The sequence below is a fragment of the Sarcophilus harrisii genome, chromosome 1 (assembly GCF_902635505.1).
Source record: "Sarcophilus harrisii chromosome 1, mSarHar1.11, whole genome shotgun sequence".
NCBI lineage: Eukaryota > Metazoa > Chordata > Mammalia > Dasyuromorphia > Dasyuridae > Sarcophilus > Sarcophilus harrisii.
The window spans coordinates 481,410,273-481,428,931 of NC_045426.1; the positions used below are offsets into that span (position 1 = coordinate 481,410,273).

General features: G+C 33.3%; 1 protein-coding gene across 1 annotated transcript in view; it reads right to left on the reverse strand.

The window, feature by feature from the left end:
- Positions 1-500: 500 nt before the first annotated feature.
- The window catches only part of DSG1 (desmoglein 1), a 35,854-nt gene continuing 17,695 nt past the window's right edge, over positions 501-18,659 (reverse strand). The window contains exons 7-15 of the mRNA XM_031946485.1: positions 18,386-18,520; positions 17,867-18,052; positions 14,095-14,354; positions 13,872-14,011; positions 10,884-11,267; positions 9,165-9,292; positions 7,487-7,565; positions 5,073-5,284; positions 501-3,312 (exon numbers count right to left, since the gene is read on the reverse strand). Coding sequence (XP_031802345.1) covers positions 2,206-3,312; positions 5,073-5,284; positions 7,487-7,565; positions 9,165-9,292; positions 10,884-11,267; positions 13,872-14,011; positions 14,095-14,354; positions 17,867-18,052; positions 18,386-18,520 — 2,631 coding nt within the window. The 3' untranslated portion in view covers positions 501-2,205. The remainder of the gene's footprint in view (positions 3,313-5,072; positions 5,285-7,486; positions 7,566-9,164; positions 9,293-10,883; positions 11,268-13,871; positions 14,012-14,094; positions 14,355-17,866; positions 18,053-18,385; positions 18,521-18,659) is intronic.

Genomic DNA, 18,659 nt, shown 5'->3' on the forward strand with positions numbered 1-18,659 from the left:
CTTTTTATCTGTAACACTTAGCACAGTATCTACTTAATAAAATTTATCAATTTGTTGACTGTACCCCTTGAGTTACTATGATATATTTTATATAGTGGATAAAGCAATAAAAAATATTTCAGTTTGTTTTTAAATTCCAAATATTCTTATAGGTTAGATTCCAAGGTAAGGAAAAACAGCAAATAAAAATAAATGAATTTAAATTTTTAAAAATAATTTTTGATCAGTATTGGAAACTCTTCCTCCATTCTTGGTATTTTTAAGGAATGAATAAGCATGACATCTTGTTTATTCTGTGTGCTAGGAAAAAAGCTAAATAAAGAATTTTATTTATTTTATTCACAAGTCTAGTGCAAATAACTTTTTTAAAAATTTTAGTACACTCAATTTTATTTTACTGGGAATAATACCAAGATATATGAACATTTTAAGAAAAACATATCTTTTTTCTATCATACAAGATTTCATGTAATTTTCAAAATTACATTTTTCAAGGCACATAATATTAACTTTTTATTAATTAGGCTTTAGAAATTTTGACTACATAACAAAGTATATAGCAACCATACATAAACAATTTAATAAAAACAAGACATTGCTGACCTTTGTTTTATTTTCTGCATAAAAATAGCACATGTCAACATTTGGAAAATAATTTAAAAAAGGAACGTGTAAGATAGGTCAAAGAGTGGTTGAAATTCAAACTGGCAATGTCTGAGAAATGGGATTGAGAATTAAATATTCCAAATAGGGGATTAGGGAAATGGATTTGTTCAGTGCTATTATGTTTTTATTAAAACAAAAAAGACAACAGTTTAAGTTCCTAGTCAAACCCTTCAAAAAGGCAGAGAGAAGGCAGAGACCTGAAGCTCAATCAAAGCCACCAACATTATAAGCAAATACTGTACAGAAAAGTTCCATTCTAATTGTTTCCCATTTAATATTTTTCATGTATCAGACTAGGTCCCCTTGGGTATTCCCACAGTACTCCCCTACCCCCTAACAGATGTACTTGTGAGCATTTTATTTTTCTCAGCCCCGTAAACTAAATTGTGGTAAGATGTTTGTATGAAGACATGTATAAAGACTAGATATGCATAAATGATGCTTGAGGAAAATGAGAATTGAGAGATAAAAGTAATGTAATGTCACTGATTACAGAGGTTGTTTAGTTTTGAGTGGCAATAGCAACCGTGACTTCTTTTAATATGCAAATGCAGTATTCCTGCTAGATTTGTTTTTTAAAATTTTTCTTTCACAATCTCAAACGATGATCAAAAAGAGAAGAAATTAAATAAAGATGTACATCTGGAATCTTGTGACTTTATTACTCTGCAACACAAACATGCTTTACTGCTACGTTAGTCAGAGCTTACAGAAGAAACCATGCCCATTCTCACTGCTCATCACCAGCTAGGAAATGTAAGGCTTTCTTTGGGTCCTTAGAGCTGTGATGGCTCTGAGGACTCTGAGGATGAGGATTTCAAGTCCTTATATTCCAGCAACATGGGCAGGTTTGCTCTGAAACATTGTTTTCCTGTTGTTACTTTCCTATACAGTTTTCCTTTGCAGGGCCTATTTTCTAGTTAAAGCTCTTTTTACCATCAAGATGAGGACATTTAGGGAATCCTTAAAATAGATATCCAATAACATCCAAAAGAATTATGTTGTGGTTAACTTCTACTCAAGTACATGGTATATTTTTTTCATATATATTATCTATGAAAGCAAAATAGTGCTTTTTACACAATTCAAATTCTTCCTGAATGAATGAGTATGGTACATGTGCCCTTTTACCAGAGCAATATGGCAGGAAGTTCAATCCAGAGCAAGCTAACCAATGAAAACCCCAAGCACAAAGATGATGTTCTATGACTATGGCCTCCTTTATTCCAAATTTGCAACATGACCTAAGCCATATATAGATAAATGCAACATCTACCTCATGTCTCTAGTCCACTTTCAGCTTTTCATTAGCACTAATAGAAGAAATGACTGAATTGTACCCAAGAGAAGTTTTCCTGATAACAATGTCACAGGATCTTTCTCTCCTGTTGTGATACTATAGGGTTATCCCTTTACATTTCAGTATAATTTAAGGGTATAGATATGTATCATAAATAACCCTGATATGCTATTTTGGTGTAGGGTGAAATAGCTAAATTTTGGTCATAATTGCCACAGAAAAAGGTTCAGATACATTCACTACTTAGAATATTGTATGGTACTGTATTTTGTGATCCGGCTTCTAGTTGTACTTGGGGAGGATGATCCAATGGTCTGGTTAAAATGATCAGAATTCCTCACATGGCCAAGTGTAGAACTGCCACCCAGATTACTGCTGTTCAGACCCACACTACTCAAGCCACCTCCCCCACTTCCCAGGCTGCTCATTTCAATGCCTCCACCATTTATGCCAGATCCACTCAAACCTATTCCACCTCCACTCATGCTTACACCTGCCCCACTCATTGTAATAGCTCCTCTGCTCACATTACTGCCAACCATACCACTAACACCACCACCAGTTACCCCGGCACCTGAAACAACTCTCTCTGTAACAACTACATTATGGGCACTGGATAAGTCAGGATGAATACTTAGATTGCCCATCAGGCCAGAAGTTGGTCTAATTACTCTTTCAGTTACTACCACATTTGATGTATCTCTGGGATCATAGATATTCAAGGAGGTAGGTAGTCTTGAATTTGGTGCAATTACCCTCTCTGTCACTACAACATTAGATCCTTCTCTGAAATCAGTTAGATTTAACATATCCTGGAAATCGGGGCCAGAGATGGGTCCTACAACCCTCTCTGTTACCACAACATTTGAGCTATTTCGATCATGAATAGGTACTTGGGGCTGCAGGGATCCAGTAGTAGTATATGACTCAGTCACTGTTACATTTCCATAGCCCAGAGGATCAGGTATCGGTACAGGATGCTGAACACCAGGCCCAGAGGGATAGGTGCTCTCAGAAACAACTGTGGTGGTACCAAAATGTGGAGACATTGGTGGGTGTCCAACAGGAATATCATTTCCCTGGGGAGGACAACTGGGTTCAGTGTTCTCTGGTGGCCAGGTATGATCAACATCTGGATAGGAATCAATCTCTTTTCCCAGGCTTATATCTGCCAATTTCTTAAATTTTGGCCCCAAAGTATCCAAGAAGCTGTCATCTTCATCTTCTCCAATGAAACTACAACAGCCTATAGAGCCAGCAGAAGAGCCAACTCCTTCAATATCATAAATAAGTAAACAATCATTTGATGGTCTACCTTCATCTTCATCAGCATAGGCAAATGCTTTCTAAATTTTGTAAAAGGAAAAAATAAACAAGTTATGTATACTGTTAAACATGTTAAACTGTCCCTTTTTCTGTTTTTGTTTTGTTTTTACTGATTTCTTAAAACAAATGATAAATGAGAATATTTTTTAAAAAAAATCTATCAGATGCCTAATTTTTGAGTTATCTCTTTTCTTTGCCTCCTTCTAGATCTTTCTTCTTCACCTTCCCCATCCCCTTATTTCAAAAATATATGTTACATGCAAAGCACTGTATTCAGAGGTAAAATATTAGAACTAATCTCTTTCTTTAGAGAATATGCAATCCAGCTCCAGAGATTTGGCATTTACATAAATAATCAAAATCCATAATAATACATGATAAATATATGAGAAGTACAGGTCTATAAGAATTTTAGGATACAAAAAAAAAGTTTTTTAGGATATATAGCTGTTGAAGGGATATCATGGGATGATAGATTCAGAACTTAGAAAGAATCCTGGAAGTCATTTTGTCTAACCCTCTCATTTTACAGAAGAGGAAACTGAGGTCCAAAGAGTTAAGTGACCAGTCTCTTGGCCTTTTCTCTAGTTTCCATTATTTCTGTTTCTCTAGTTTTAATTATTTCTGACCTCTCTGCAGAATTTACTGTTGATCTCTTTCTGTTAGGTATTTTATCTCTTATCTGATATTGTTTTCTGTTGGTTTTCCTATTCTTCCTCAGCCCCCTTTGCTAGTTCATCATTCATATCATCAGATCTAACTCTAGGTATATACCCTAAGCTCTGATCCCTCTTCTCTTTTTCTTTGTATGCTCTCTCATTTGGTGGTGTTGTTAGTTTTTATGAGTTTAATTAGTATCTCTCTACAGGAGAAACTAAGAACTCCATATCCAGTCCAAGTTTCTGTCAAGCTCCAATTTGTATATCACCACTTATCTTTCATTTAAAAGTGCTGGTCTCATAGACATGTTAAATTCAACATATCTAAAACAGAAACTTGTCAGACATTTAAAATGATGGTGTTAGAGACATTTCAAATTCAACCTCTCTGAAACAGAAACTTATTTTTTCCCTTAAATTTATCCTTTCTTCACCCCACATTTTCAACCAGCAGCCAGAACTTATCATTTCTACCTCCACAGCATTTTGCATCTATCTTCTTCTCACTAACCAAAGAGCCAAACTCCAGTTCAAGTCTATACCTTTAACTTAAATATTGCAATGGACTCTTAATTCATCTTCTTGCTTCAAGTCTATCTCCATCTTACTGCCTCTTCCAGTTGCCAAAGTGCAGTTTGTTACTCTCTAAACTGCAGTGGATCCCAAGTGCATTATACACAAGGAAGAAAGATAATTAAAAGGCATGGAGATGGAAAGTAGGCGATGGAGTGCCATGGGTGTGAGACAGAGTGAAGGCCATTTTGTCAGGAATGTAGAATGTAGGAAGGGGAGTAATAAATGTAGGAAGGGGAGTAATATAATAGGGCTATAAAAATAAGTTGAATTCTGGTTGAGGGGCTTTAAAAGCCAAAGAGAGAAGAGTTTATTTTTGAGCCTAGGGCCAATTGGTAAAGGGGGATATACTTTGGAGGATTTTACATGGCTGTCCCAATGTCACCTTCCCACTATAATCATTCTATTTACTTCTCCATCTGATAAAGTTGAATTATAATATTAGAGTTGAATGGAATAGGACCTGGTCATGTATCGTGGAAATACCATTTATATGCTTATTCTGATAGAGCCATAAATAATGCAGAAGCTGCTATTATGTTCATTACCTGGCAAAAGTAGCTTTCCATGAAGTTCATATTCAGGCCTCCTTCTCTACATTCTCTCATGGAATTCCTTCTTAATGTTCCAGAATATCCTTGACATACTTCAGGGACTGCAGATGTTTTTACTCCAGTTGATATTTCATATCTTGATGTTCCCATTCCTCCTTCTCCTAGGTCTCCCATTTCTCTTTCTCCATATTCATTTGTATAAACTCCTAAAAAGATTATTCATTTAAATGTTTAGGACTCCAAAGAAACTTACAGAAATACTTTATCAAGAGAGTATAACCCATTCATGAGTATTTAAAAACAAAGAAAGAACTTAGATGAAGAAAGACAAAATCATCATTGCAAAAGAGTGAAATACTATTACAAATTCAGAATCACAGAATTTCAGAGTTGGAAAGGCCTAATAGACCATCTTGTCTAATTCATGTCCAAATTAGAATCCTTTCCAGGGCTTTTTAAACTATTTCTACTTGCAATCTCATTTCACCTGAGAAATTTTAAAGTAATCCTTGGTATATACATAGAATAGATATACAAATAAAAAATTTACTAATAATAAATCATAATTTTGCAACCCTCTCATTCAGTTATAAGACTCCCCTCCCCATGGGGTTGTGAACCACAATTTAAGAATCTGGGCTTTCACTAAGAAAAAAAAAGAGATAAAAATGATTCTTAATTCTATGAATACTTCCACTGAGGCAGAACCTAGTAGCAGAGTAGCATAATAGAAAGAATGTTAATTGTGGAATCAGTACTAATCCCCACTCTGCTACTATTTAGGTAATCTTGAATAAGTTTCTTTTTTTGTAGCATAAGGGGCATGGACTCTATAATTTCTGAGTCTATTTCAGCTCTAAAACTGTGATTCCAGAGAACTGACAATGACATATTAGGTACCTCCTGACTGAGACAAGATAGATTTTGAGTACAGAAAAAGACATGAATATTTTTGTATGCTACCAGTGAGGAAATTTGTTTGGCTTGATTACATTATAAGGATTTGTTTGTCTTTTTTTTTCCAGAGTGGGGCGAGAAGAATAGATTTTTATTAGTTAAAACCACACTTAAAAATAAAGAAGTGTTTGGGGAGGGTGTATTATAGGGGTAACACATTGTATATCCTTTTAGGTGAGGTCATTGTTAGTTTTTACTTCATAACAAGTGATCCCTCACAGAATGGAGTTAATCTCTAAATGATTATAATTTGAAAACTAAACAGATCATCTATAAAGTTCTATACTTCTTCTTTACCTGGCCCTAATAATAATATTAACATTTACAAACCACCATTTTAAAGTTTACTTTATATATAAAGTGCTTTATATATATATTGTCACAGTTGATTCTCATAACAACCGTGTGAGGTAGATGCTTTAATTCTCCCCATTTTGTAGATGAGAAAAGTGGGGATGAGAACAATTAAGGTACTTATTTAGCTAAAATATGTCCAGGATTTGAACTCAGATTTTCCTGTTTCCTCATCTAGAATTCTATCAATATGCCACCTCCTGGTATTTCATGGCTATTGTTTCCAAAGGTTAAGTATAAACCTTAAATACCATGGTCTTCAAAGGGCTAACATTATGGCTCTTTCAAATGGCAATGTATGGGTTGTGGTAGGTATGAGTAGGCTACAGCACATTACTACGGCAGACTTTTCAGAGAAGAAGCAATGAAATTGTTGTCAGCAGGGACATGAGAACAAAAGGAATTGACTTCTTTAAGGAATGAGAATATGGAATAACTGATAGATGGCTCCTCTGGTAATCCTACTCAATGTCAATAATGGAGAATAAAAGAATAACTGCAGCACTCTGGATGGACCCCTAAAGAGGATTTAGGGGATGATATGACAAAATGCTTCAGAATGAAAAGGTATATATCTTCATTATTGGAAGGAGTAGCCAGCTCACGGAAGTATATCTTAAATATTTTCATTTTTAGCATTTATGCTTTAGAAATCAACAAATGCTAAACCAGGACTTGATTTATTTTATTGATTGGCTATACAGAAAGTTTAATCTGAAAGTGTTGGAGAAAATGTTAATAATGCAAATTAAATTTATACTTGTTTTGTGCATAGATCTTCCCTCCCTACTCCCTAGCCCCAACTCCACTTTAGATCACAGTTACACATTTTCTGTGTACACAGTTTGTTGTTGTTACACATTTACCAGTATATTCCTAAAGCTTTGGGGCTGAGCTCACAGAACAATGGGGGTATGAAAGAATAAAACTAGAAATAGTTTCTCCAGAAACAAATTACGTACAATAAGAAATCTTAAAAAAAATCTACTAAAATTTTAAAATGAAAATGTGATCTGCCTTCGACAATAAAAAGAAAGGGTTTTTTTCCTCACTATTTAAAGTGTATAATAGAAAACACACATTTGTATCTTACTTACCAGTGGTATCAATACATTCATTCATATTTCCAGTAGCATCTATCACTGGTATAACTGGCACACAGATATTGTTTATATCCTAAAGGAAAGGAAACCATTATTTTTTTTCCTTTTGTCAACAAACAAAAATGGATTTTTCCATTATATATTTCATATTCTTTATTTCCCTCCCTGCTATTTCCCTTAGATTCCTAAGGTTGTCTTTGTATAATGATTAGATTTGCATCTTCATTTGGCATTAGGAACTTCCAGTGAAGAAACTCCCTCTGTCAGTGCAGATAAGCTCCAGCTGTGCAACTTCAAAGTCTTGGAGTCTCAAAGGCTATCTGATTCACTGCAAAAATTAAATGATTTGCCCATATCACATAACTATTTTTTAATCACACAGAAGCAATGTGGAATCCATGTCTTCCCAATTTGGGAGCCAGCTATCTTTACACTATATCACTCTCATATTTAAATAATGTATAAACTTACTGAGATACATAAAAAGCTTTGAACCCCGCTGTATTTTAACTTCATTTAGGAAATTTTTCCTGATTAACTTAATCCTATTTTGATAAGTCATTTAGTCAGTTTATCTATTAATTTTGTATTAATCTGTATTAATTTGTTTGCATTCAAATCATTTTCCAGTTTGGGTATGTTCCATCTCTCCAATTACATTGTTAGTTTCTTGAAGTAATGAGCTATTGCTTCTATTTATATTGTTTTTCTTTACCCCTACTCCTATCCTTTGCCAGGACCCAACAGGAAAGTTCATGCCCACTAGATTTTAATAAATGTGGACTGCTGCATTTCTGGCTTTTTTTCAGAATCTATTATAAGTTTTCCTCTCTTCAATTGTCTTCTCTATAAATTATTATCCTAACTATATACAGATATGTAAGCAGCAAAATTTTAAAAATGAGGATCACAAAAAGGAGGTGTACATGTGATACATTTTTACCCTGTATATAGTGCTATTTCCTTTTTGAATTGCTTAACAGTAAAATTATGGTACATCAACAATAATATGAGGGGAGAAATCTCACAAGTTTGTTAAAAGATTTAGATTTAACAGCAGAGCTTTTCCAAAAATAAATATTTTCATTCATAATTTTGTAATATTTTAAAGCAATCTTGGTGATAAAAAAAATCATTTGAATTCCCTGGCACTTAGGTAAGCAACAACTGATTATCATGACTTACAATACTGATATGCTAAAAATAGTATAAGTATCAGTGACATTTCTCCATTGAAATAACTGATACTAGTTCAATTTAATACAATTTAGTATGTTTGAATGCCACATTCATAATTAATCTACAAGTTAAACAAATCCTTCTTCAAGACAAATTTAATAAAGAAATTAATAAGTCAAATATTTAAAAAAAAACCCAAAATTTGAGTGGATTAGACCTTTACAAGACTAAAGAACTGTATCCTGACTTATGAGGTATACATTTTATCCTGTTCCAATTTTTAATTGTCTTTAATTTCTGAGGTTTCAACTATTTGCAAAGTATTCAATATTTTCTGTGTTATACCTGAGCAATTGGTAAGAATCATATCTTTTCTCTTTCCAAATTATGCAAAGAAAAAAGTGATCTACTTAGCATTCTGACTTAATTAATTTGTTTAGAACTCAGTTTTCAGCTGAATTGCAAAGGACATTTCTACAAGATCAGTACTTACATCAGGCTGAGGTCCTTCTACTGCCCAGGAATGGATTGCCCCTTCTGAACACTCTGGAACAGGTTCAAAACCTCCTCCCACACCACTGGTACCCCCACAGTCACATGCTATCAACAAAAATGGGACCACTAAAAAGAAAAGTAGAAATAGATTGCAATTAGCAATAGTTTTATGTTTTCATGGAAACAGTTTTTTTTAAAAATTAAGATTATATTTTGTTAACTGAGAAAGCTTCACAGTCAACACATTTTGCTCTGAAATTGCAATTAAAAGATGAAAAAACCCTTTGAAATATTTCCAACACTGGAATCAATTTAAACTTCTGTCACTGACTATATTCAATTACATTATAGTACAGGGTAGCCATTTCTAATACTCCTGTCGTCAATTCACTTCCTTCTTGAGAATTCAAGATGCTTCTCTCTAGTTGGTCTCATTAAGTACAAAACCTTGCTCTTCAAAGCCCATGAAAATTTGATATCTACCTACCTATCAAACCAATTGTCATTTGTCTTTAAAACCCACTCTTTTAAGTCAGTCCAGTCTTTTTTTCACTGCCTTTCAAGTATGTCATGATCATTCATACCTTCATGTCTTTGCATGTGCTACATCTCTTCCTTTAAATGGCAATGCTCTTCTTTTCTACTCATGATTGAAATCCAAATAATTCATTATGACCTAGAACAATTCTCCAGCTACTCCAGGAATTTCTTTATCCACTGAACTCTTGCTTATTTATGATAATGTAGCATTGGAATAAATGAAGTCCAAAGCTCACTTTTGTTAATTATACAAACTTCTTCCATGAAATATCAAAATCTACTCTCTGTCAAAAATTTAACAAAAGTTCAAGGATTGTTTATGTTTATGAAATAAACTTCCTGGATACTCAAACAAGAAGCAATACTTTTTTTTTTAAATGAATACACTTTGTTTTAATCCATCTTATACTTTTGCACTATATTTTATATTCTTAGCAACTTGCCTACATCTTTTCTCTCCTATTAGTCTCTAATTTTCTTGTAGGCTATAATCCTATCTTATTTTTTTTTGTATCCCTCACAGGATCTAGTATAATATAGATGGAGAATAGGCATTTACATAGTAGTTTGTTCCAGGTATTTTATCAAGTACTGTATAAATAATATCTCATTTGATTCCCACAACAGCACTGGGAAATGGTACTATTATTGTTTCTATTTTGCAATTGAGGAAACTGAGATAGGAAGCAATTGAGTGACTTGTCCTATGGTCACACAATTATAAGTTGTCTGCGGTCAGATTTGACTTTTTGCCTCTTCAGTGCTCTATCCACTAGCTTCTTCTAGTTGCCTGCACAGAGAAGGATCTTAATATTTCATGTTTTCTAAATGAATTAGTGAATTCTAACTAGCTTTAAAAGAAAGAAATATCTAATAAAAATCAGTTAACATCAAAAACAAATACAATGCCTATAATTTAAATGAAAATAATAATTCTATTTTATGGAGTAAAAGAATACAGAGTAAAAGAAGGTATTTACTAGAGGCGCCTACCCCTCTTTACAAGTCAACACTTTTCTCTAGTCACTCCCACTATCAGATACTCCTATTTCTTCCATATTAGCATGGCATATACTTCCAATATTAATAGATGGTAAAGAGATATGAGATGAAGTTTAATAGAGAAACAGAAAACATGCCCCTCTATAGACACTGGATAAATAAATGAAGTACTTACACCCAAGTATCAAGAATCCCATGACAAGCAGTCCAATGCCTGCAGGACCAAGATGTACATTATCTCCAAGTGTTTGGCGGTCCAGTCCCGGGTTTAGAGGACCAGTAGGGTTGGTGGTGACATCTACATAATCACCATTTCCCTCAGTGTTGACTTCACCACCACCACCACCATCACCACCATCACCACCATCACCACCTCCACCATTATCAGTTGAGGTTCCAGGGCCATCAGTATGAGTGTCTTCACGAGAGCCGCCACCATCACTACCATCACCACCACTACTACCACCGGTACCACTACCACCACTACCACCATTGATTCCACCATCCAACTGGCTTAAATCAAGAAGAATGGTGCCGGTACAAGTTCTTTGGAGAGTATCTGAAATGGTAAGATATTAAAGCAACATCACATGTAAAATACAGTTGCCATCCCTAAGTATTTATCTATTAGCTTATTTATTTTTTTCAAAATTATGATGAAGTTTATCAGAAGCTCTGTACATATATTTTCAGCATTTAGCATATATCAGATGCTTATAAAGACTTATTGATTAATTGATTTCCACAAAATTGCCAGTTTCTTTTATATTCTTTTGTACATTACCACCAGAATAGCTTTCTTTTTGAAAGTTTCTCAAGACAGATCTGAAGTTCTGAATGTATGCTCATTATCTGTTTAGATTTTCACAGCTGTCTAAAGAGCCAAATTCTCACTGAGATTATAAGGAGCTCCTTTAGAAATGTAATTAAAAACTAGCTGCAGCAGCAAGACATCCTCTGTCTTAAAGACCTCTTTCTCATAAAAGTCATTAAAGGAATTGGAAATGAGCTCCATCTGAAGCAAGGGGATCCTTATTCCATGAAGACAGCTAAGTTTCTGATTTCACAAATGGAAATTGTAACTCTACTAAAGGAGAGAGTTGCACATAAATCTATATCACAACTTTGAATCTGACATCTTGTGATGGCATCATTTTACTCACTTGTTCCAAAATAACTTTAAACAAGTTGACTCATTTTGAATAAATTTGGTCCAATAGATATTGAATCTAAATAAAATTTGCATCATGGTTGTACCTTATTTTCTGAATCTGAATGGTGGTTCAAATATGTTTTAAGACTTAAGTGACATTAGTTGCATAGATAGATAAATTTCTCAGAAAAACAAAATTTCCATCTAACAAAACATGGGTACCATTTGTCTTATATCCATTGAAATTTAATTTTGTTTAAGAATTGTAATAATTTCATTTGTTGATCATATAATTAAACTGAAGAAAATGCCATGTTAGAGATAACATGAGACAGAATGATAGCAAGAACATAGGATATTTGGCAGCAAAGTCCCTTTACTTGCCTACAAGTATTTACGAACTATAGTAAAGCTATAGGTCTATAAAGGGTATGTAAAAGCAAAAGAACAATAAGGCATCTAGACCAAAGAGGAGCCTCAATTTGATGTGGGGCAAGTTGAGAAAAATAGGACAGGATTTCTGCTAACTATTCCAGTTTCAATCATTTAGATTTACACTGTTGGAGCTACTTAGATAACCTAGATTTGGAGGAGAGGTTGTAGAAATTCAGCAATAAAACTATACTAGCACTGAGTTAAAAGAATCTTTTTTTGGGATAATAATCATTTATCATGTTTATTATCAAATAAAATTTAATTAATTAGAATTAATTAGGAGAAAGGTCAATCAATGGAAAAATGTGGAATGGTCTTAAGAATTATAGTTGTGTTGCTTTGTTTTTAGTCTTTGATACTTGAGTGAATCTGTAATTTAAGGCAGCCCAAAAATATTTTGGGGGATAAAAAGAAAGGGCAACTACCTCCCCCTACTCAGTCATTCTCTTCTCCTCAAATAGCGTATATTCTAGTTGAGGAGACAACATATAAAGAACTCTATATGTATATGATATATAAAGAGTAGATTAGTTAATATAAAGGAGAAGGCAGCAGTTGGAAGGGCCTCCTACAGATGATAGAAGATGAGATGATTTGTGAAGAAAGTTAAGGAAATTAAGAGGTGGAAATAAATGAGTGAACATTCCATGCAGAGGAGACAATCTGTACAAAGGCACATAAAGGTTATGAAGCATCAAGTTTGAAAACTTGAAAGTAGGCTAGTATAACTGGGATAGAATTCATGAAGAGGGGTCAAATTGGAAAGTAGGAAGGGTAATAAAAAAACCAAATCGAGATCTTTACATTTGATCCTGTAGATAACAGAAAGCCGGTGGAGCTCATTGAACAAGAGGATAAATTTTAGAAAAAACATCTTAACAGTTGAGTTAAAGATGAAGTAGAATTGAGAGAATTGAGGTAAGGAGATTAGTGAGAAAGTTATTTGATATTGTACAGGAGAGAGCTCTCTGCTCACTTTGAGTCTTGCCTCTCCAATTGCCGATTTATTGTTATATTTGGTACTTAATAAAAAACAGTTCCATAAGTATTTTTATTTACCTTTTTATAGAGAACCTATAAGCTGTGCTTCCATTAATTATTATATCTTTATTATGCATGCTTGCTTTATAATGAACAAAAATGCCAAAAAGGATATGGCTCTGTCCTCTTAGTAGAGGGCCAAGTCATTAGCCATTAGACAAAGATATTACATCATCAATAAGTGGAATAATTTTGAGCCATTAGAATTATTTAATTTTAATACTTTGTGCCCATGGGGAGAAAAAGAGCTTAGAGGACTGAAGGTATTTTGTGTTTTTGTTTGTTTATGTAAGTTGGTATAATAAAAATTCATTAAAATTTATATTCTAAATTAATGAAATATTACCATAAATGTAAAAAATCTATATTTCTTATGGTTCTAATCTATATTGACTAATTTGGTAACTCATTGAAGGATGAGGTTACAAAAGAAATGATGAATATTTTGTTATTTTGTTGTAAATATGACTGTGAACTTTTATTTCACATTTAGTGAACTTTTAGGCTATGAAATTTTAGAAAATATTTTCTTACCATCTATAGATAGAATGGTTCCTTCATAGCGTCCTCCAATCCTTTGGTATACATCTCTGGTTATTGTATTTTGCAGGATAAGTTGGCCAGTTCTTTCATTAACTGCTAGCAAGCCACCAGGATTCGTTCCCATTATATATCTGTATTTTGAAGAATTCCACAAGATTAACAATTTGGGAAAAATACATTTTTATTTAAAAATGCTTATAATTGGACATCTTACCTGACTGTTTTTGAAGGTCCTCTTGTGTCCAGATCAATTGCTACCATTGATCCAATGACATCATTTTTGCGCATATTTTTAGTTATGATGTAAGTATTAGAAGCTGGAGCAAATACTGATCCTTCAATTACATTCTCAACTGATACTGAGATAAGAGTTGCTTCTATTTTATATTGAGATATAACTGAATGATGGAATTCAGCTTTGTTTCTAACACCAATGCTAAGCTGCAGATTCTGTATTTCTTCATAATCAAGAGGCTAGAATATAAAAAGAAAAGTATAGTCATTCTCACAATCTCATATTTTCTCTACTCTCCTCTGACATTGCCGTCACCCTGATATAGGCCCTTATCACCTCATTATTAGACTACTGCAACAGTCTGCTGACTGATCTCCTTGTTCCATGTCTATCAAATTGATCCTCTTAAAATACTTGTCTGATCATGTCATCCATGCCTTGACCCCCTACCCATTATAAGCACCTGTGGTCCCTAATACTTCCAGAATAAAATATAAGATCCTATATTTTATTTTTAAAATCAATCCATAATCTGGTCCCTTCTTGCTTTTCCAATCTGCTTATAATTTACAACATCCTTTCTTCTCTCCCCCTTTCCATATCCTATGTGATATAATGACCCTTTTTCCTTTCAATGATACTCCATCTCTCTTCTAAGTGTGTTCCCTAGTTGTTCCCCATTCCTGGAATGGTCTCTCTTTCTCCTCATCACCTATCTAGCTAGAAGACTTCTCTGCCTTCCTTCAGATCTCAGCAAAAGTCTAACCTTCTACAACTAGATGTTCTCATTATTCTTTAATCTTTGTGCCTTCCTTCTGAGATTATCTGCAATTTGCCTTATATTTACCTTGTTATACATAGATACTTGTAGTTTGTCTCCCCCCTTACACTGTGAGTTCCTTAAGAACTATGACTATATTTTACCTTTTTAACACTTTGCACAGTATCTGGTATATAGTAGGCATTTAATAAAAGCTAGTTGATTACTTAATCTAACATGAAACAAGATTCTAACCTAGAGAGAACCAATCAAAAAATCCTTTTTGGATGCCTACTATGATTCCAAGTATTGTTCTCATTTTGGGGACACAAAGACAAAAAGCAGAAACATAAGACTATTTGCTAAGAATTTGTATTTTTTTCTTTTTCCACTTAAATATAGACATATTTATACTAATACATGTGTCTATATTCACAGAGTAATCGATGTTCCTCTGCTTTAAATTTGATTTTAAGAAATGAGAATTAGTTGAGAACAATAGCACACACATACACATAGTTTTCAGAAAGTTATAAAATCCCATTGACCCATCAAACATGATGGTGCATTTCTGTAATCTGTGCTATCAGGGAGGCAGAAGTAATTGTATTTCTTGAATTCAGGAATTCTGAGCTGCAGTGAGCTCAATTCTATTGTGGAATCAATATGTTATATCTGGGGGGGGTCATGGATTCTGGGGACTGCTTAAGGAAGGGAGAACCCAGGCTCAGGTTGGAAACAGAGCAGGTCAAAGCTTTTGTGTCAATGAGAGTGGGATTAATAGGTCTGTGAATAGCCTTTGCACTTTTGAACTGGACAAGTTAGGAAAACTTTGTTTTTAAGAAACCAACAAAAATCACTGTTCAGGACATTTGGAATCTTTTATGAATTTTCAGAAGATGCATTTATAAACATCACCAATCTATTACATATCTAAGGTTCTGAACTATAGGTGAAAGAAGATGGAAGAGAGATGATTTTAATTGGTACACAATTGAAAGCTGTTATCTAGTTATTTAATCTTCTTCCAATTGACTATGTCACACAACAATGAAAGACTTTGAATAGTTAAATGTTTAATAACCTTCTTCATTAATAAAAGACAACTACATGAGCCATTATCTGTATATGTTTCAAGTCTTTCTGTTTCCTACTCATTGAAATTTTAGTTGAACATTAATTTTCATATTTCTTTATTTCTGTGAAACCAAAATGTCAGGAAAGTCTGACTTTCCTGAAGGGTTTCAAAGGTAAAATTCAGAGATTATTTAGAATCATTACTTTTTGGTTTTAAAAATAATATCACATCTACTATAGAGCAATGGAAAGATTATTGGTTGTGGAATCAAAGGAACTTAATTTAAATTTTCCTCCTAATGTTTCATTGGTAGTTCAGTATCAGGTTTTTCAACTTCCATTTTAATTTTCTATCCAATAGGGAATGTTAGCTCTACCAGGCAGCATTTTGAAAAGAATGCTTTAGAGTTTGGAAAGCAAGATACATTATCTCATTTAAATCAAAATGCTCTAGTGGAAAAAATGCTGGCTTTGGAGGCAAGGGACCTGGTTTTAAATCTCATTTTTTGTTTACTCCCTGTGTGATTTCAGACAAGTCACTTATACTTTCTACATTCATAAAATGAGAAGATTAGATGAGATTAAGAACTTTTCCAGCTCTAAATCTTTATTATTAATCTCACCACAATCTCCTGAGTTTTTATTGCTGTTTAGTCACATAGTCGTGTTTGACTCTTCATGACCCCCATTTGGGGTTTTCTTGGGAAAGATATTGGAGTATTTTGCCATTTCCTTCGCCAGTTCATTTTACAGATGAGGAAACTGAGGCAAGCAGGGTTAAATGACTTGCCCAGCTAGTAGATGCCTGAGGCTGGATTTAAACTCAAATTTCTCCCTAACTGCCTTTGTGAGGTAGTTATAGAAGGTTTTATTCCCATTTTACAGAGAAGGATATTGAGGCTGAAATGACCTGGTCATGTGACATAATTGCAGAAGCAGGATTTGACCCTAGATCTTTTTGGCTTTAAGTCTAACATTTTATCTTCTATAACACACTATCTCTTTAAAAGGAACTCATGGATTAAAAAGAACTAGATCAAGCTAGTGAGAAATACACTTGTTATCCCAATAACATAATATATCTCTAGAATTATTAGGAAAATTAGGAGTTAGGTGAAGAATTAGCTAAGTTATATATAGAAGAAATTAGATGAGATCTTAACAATGGCCTAAATGCCAGTGACCAACAGACTGCAAAATGTCCAAACTTTCCCAAAAGGAAAAGTTAAGTTCCAGTTAAATATGGTTTTTAAAAAAAAGTAATTATTAAATGACATCTATATAAAGCAATTTTCAGATCTTGAAATGTGTACATTACAAATATTATGGCATCATAATATGCCATAAAAACATGAAGATAGAAACCTTAAAATGAAACAAAATGTTTATTTCTGTTTTGATTTTGTTATTATATATGTACTTGTTTAATATTAATGGCCATTTCCATAATTTTGTATAGGGTAGACTATTTGCAAAAAGAGAAGCAAAATAAAATTTTTCTAAATTAAAAAAAAACAAAGCAACTCAAAATTAATTTTCCACAAAAACTCATTTTAATATGCATTTTTTGCTTATTAACCCGACTCTAGAATGAAGTGTGAACATAGCTACTTTATTAAAGATTTTGTAGACAATAAAGCATTAAGAGCAATGAACTTCTAAATGAGAAAACCTAGATTTGAATCCTAACTCTTCCACTCACAAGCTGTGTGACATTGGGTAAATCTTTTAGCTTCTCAGTACCTCACTAGTGTCCTTTGTAAAACGGGGATAAAAATGAGGTATTCTTTGTCTTATAGAATTGTTGTGAGGACCAATTAAGATAATGTAAGTAAATTTTTTAAAACTATGAAATATGTAAAAATGAATTCTTATTTTATAAAAATCTTAAGCAAATATTCATTATAATTGTACCTTAATAACTTTGAAAATTCCCTCGTTAGTCATTTCATCTGTTACAATTTCGAACCAGTTTCCTTCATTTCCTGATATAAAGAAGAAGAGTGCCAACCAATTATCTGTTCCCTCTTGATCCAAGTCAATAACTCTGAACCGCATCACCTCCTGGCTAATCATATTCTCTTGGATATTTATTGTGTACTGAAAGAGATAAGTGAAATTTGTTTTTTAAATAAAGCTTCTGTATAGGGTAAAATCAATTAGAAATTCAAGGCATGTTTATAATTATAAATTGTTTAGAAAACAATTATATTTATATGATATGTACAATATCAGTATCACTCCTTTCTTGTCTTCCATAAATCCATTTTTCATGAGCTACTCTAGCTACTCTAGATGTCCAAATGTAGACTCCAATTTTGTGAAGTTTTGTCTCCACCAAAGAAAATCTACATCCCATATATGCTTCTAATGCAAGGACCTCAAAGATGCCTTTTTAATTTCAAATTAATAGAATTTGTGAGAAATACTTACAGTGGGGCGTTCAAGTCTTGGGAAATTATCATTGACATCTAAAATTGTAATTCTGCAATCACTTTGTGCTGACAACCCATCTACAGCTCCATCCCTGTCAGAGCCTCTTACCACAAGACTATACGTAGCATATTTCTAAAAAATAAAATAAAACAAAATGTTACACATAACAATAATCTTTACTATAAAATAGGCAAAGCTCTTTATAAGCATTACTCAAATGATTTATTCAAATTAATAACACTCCAAAGAGAAGATGTAGAAAGAACAATCC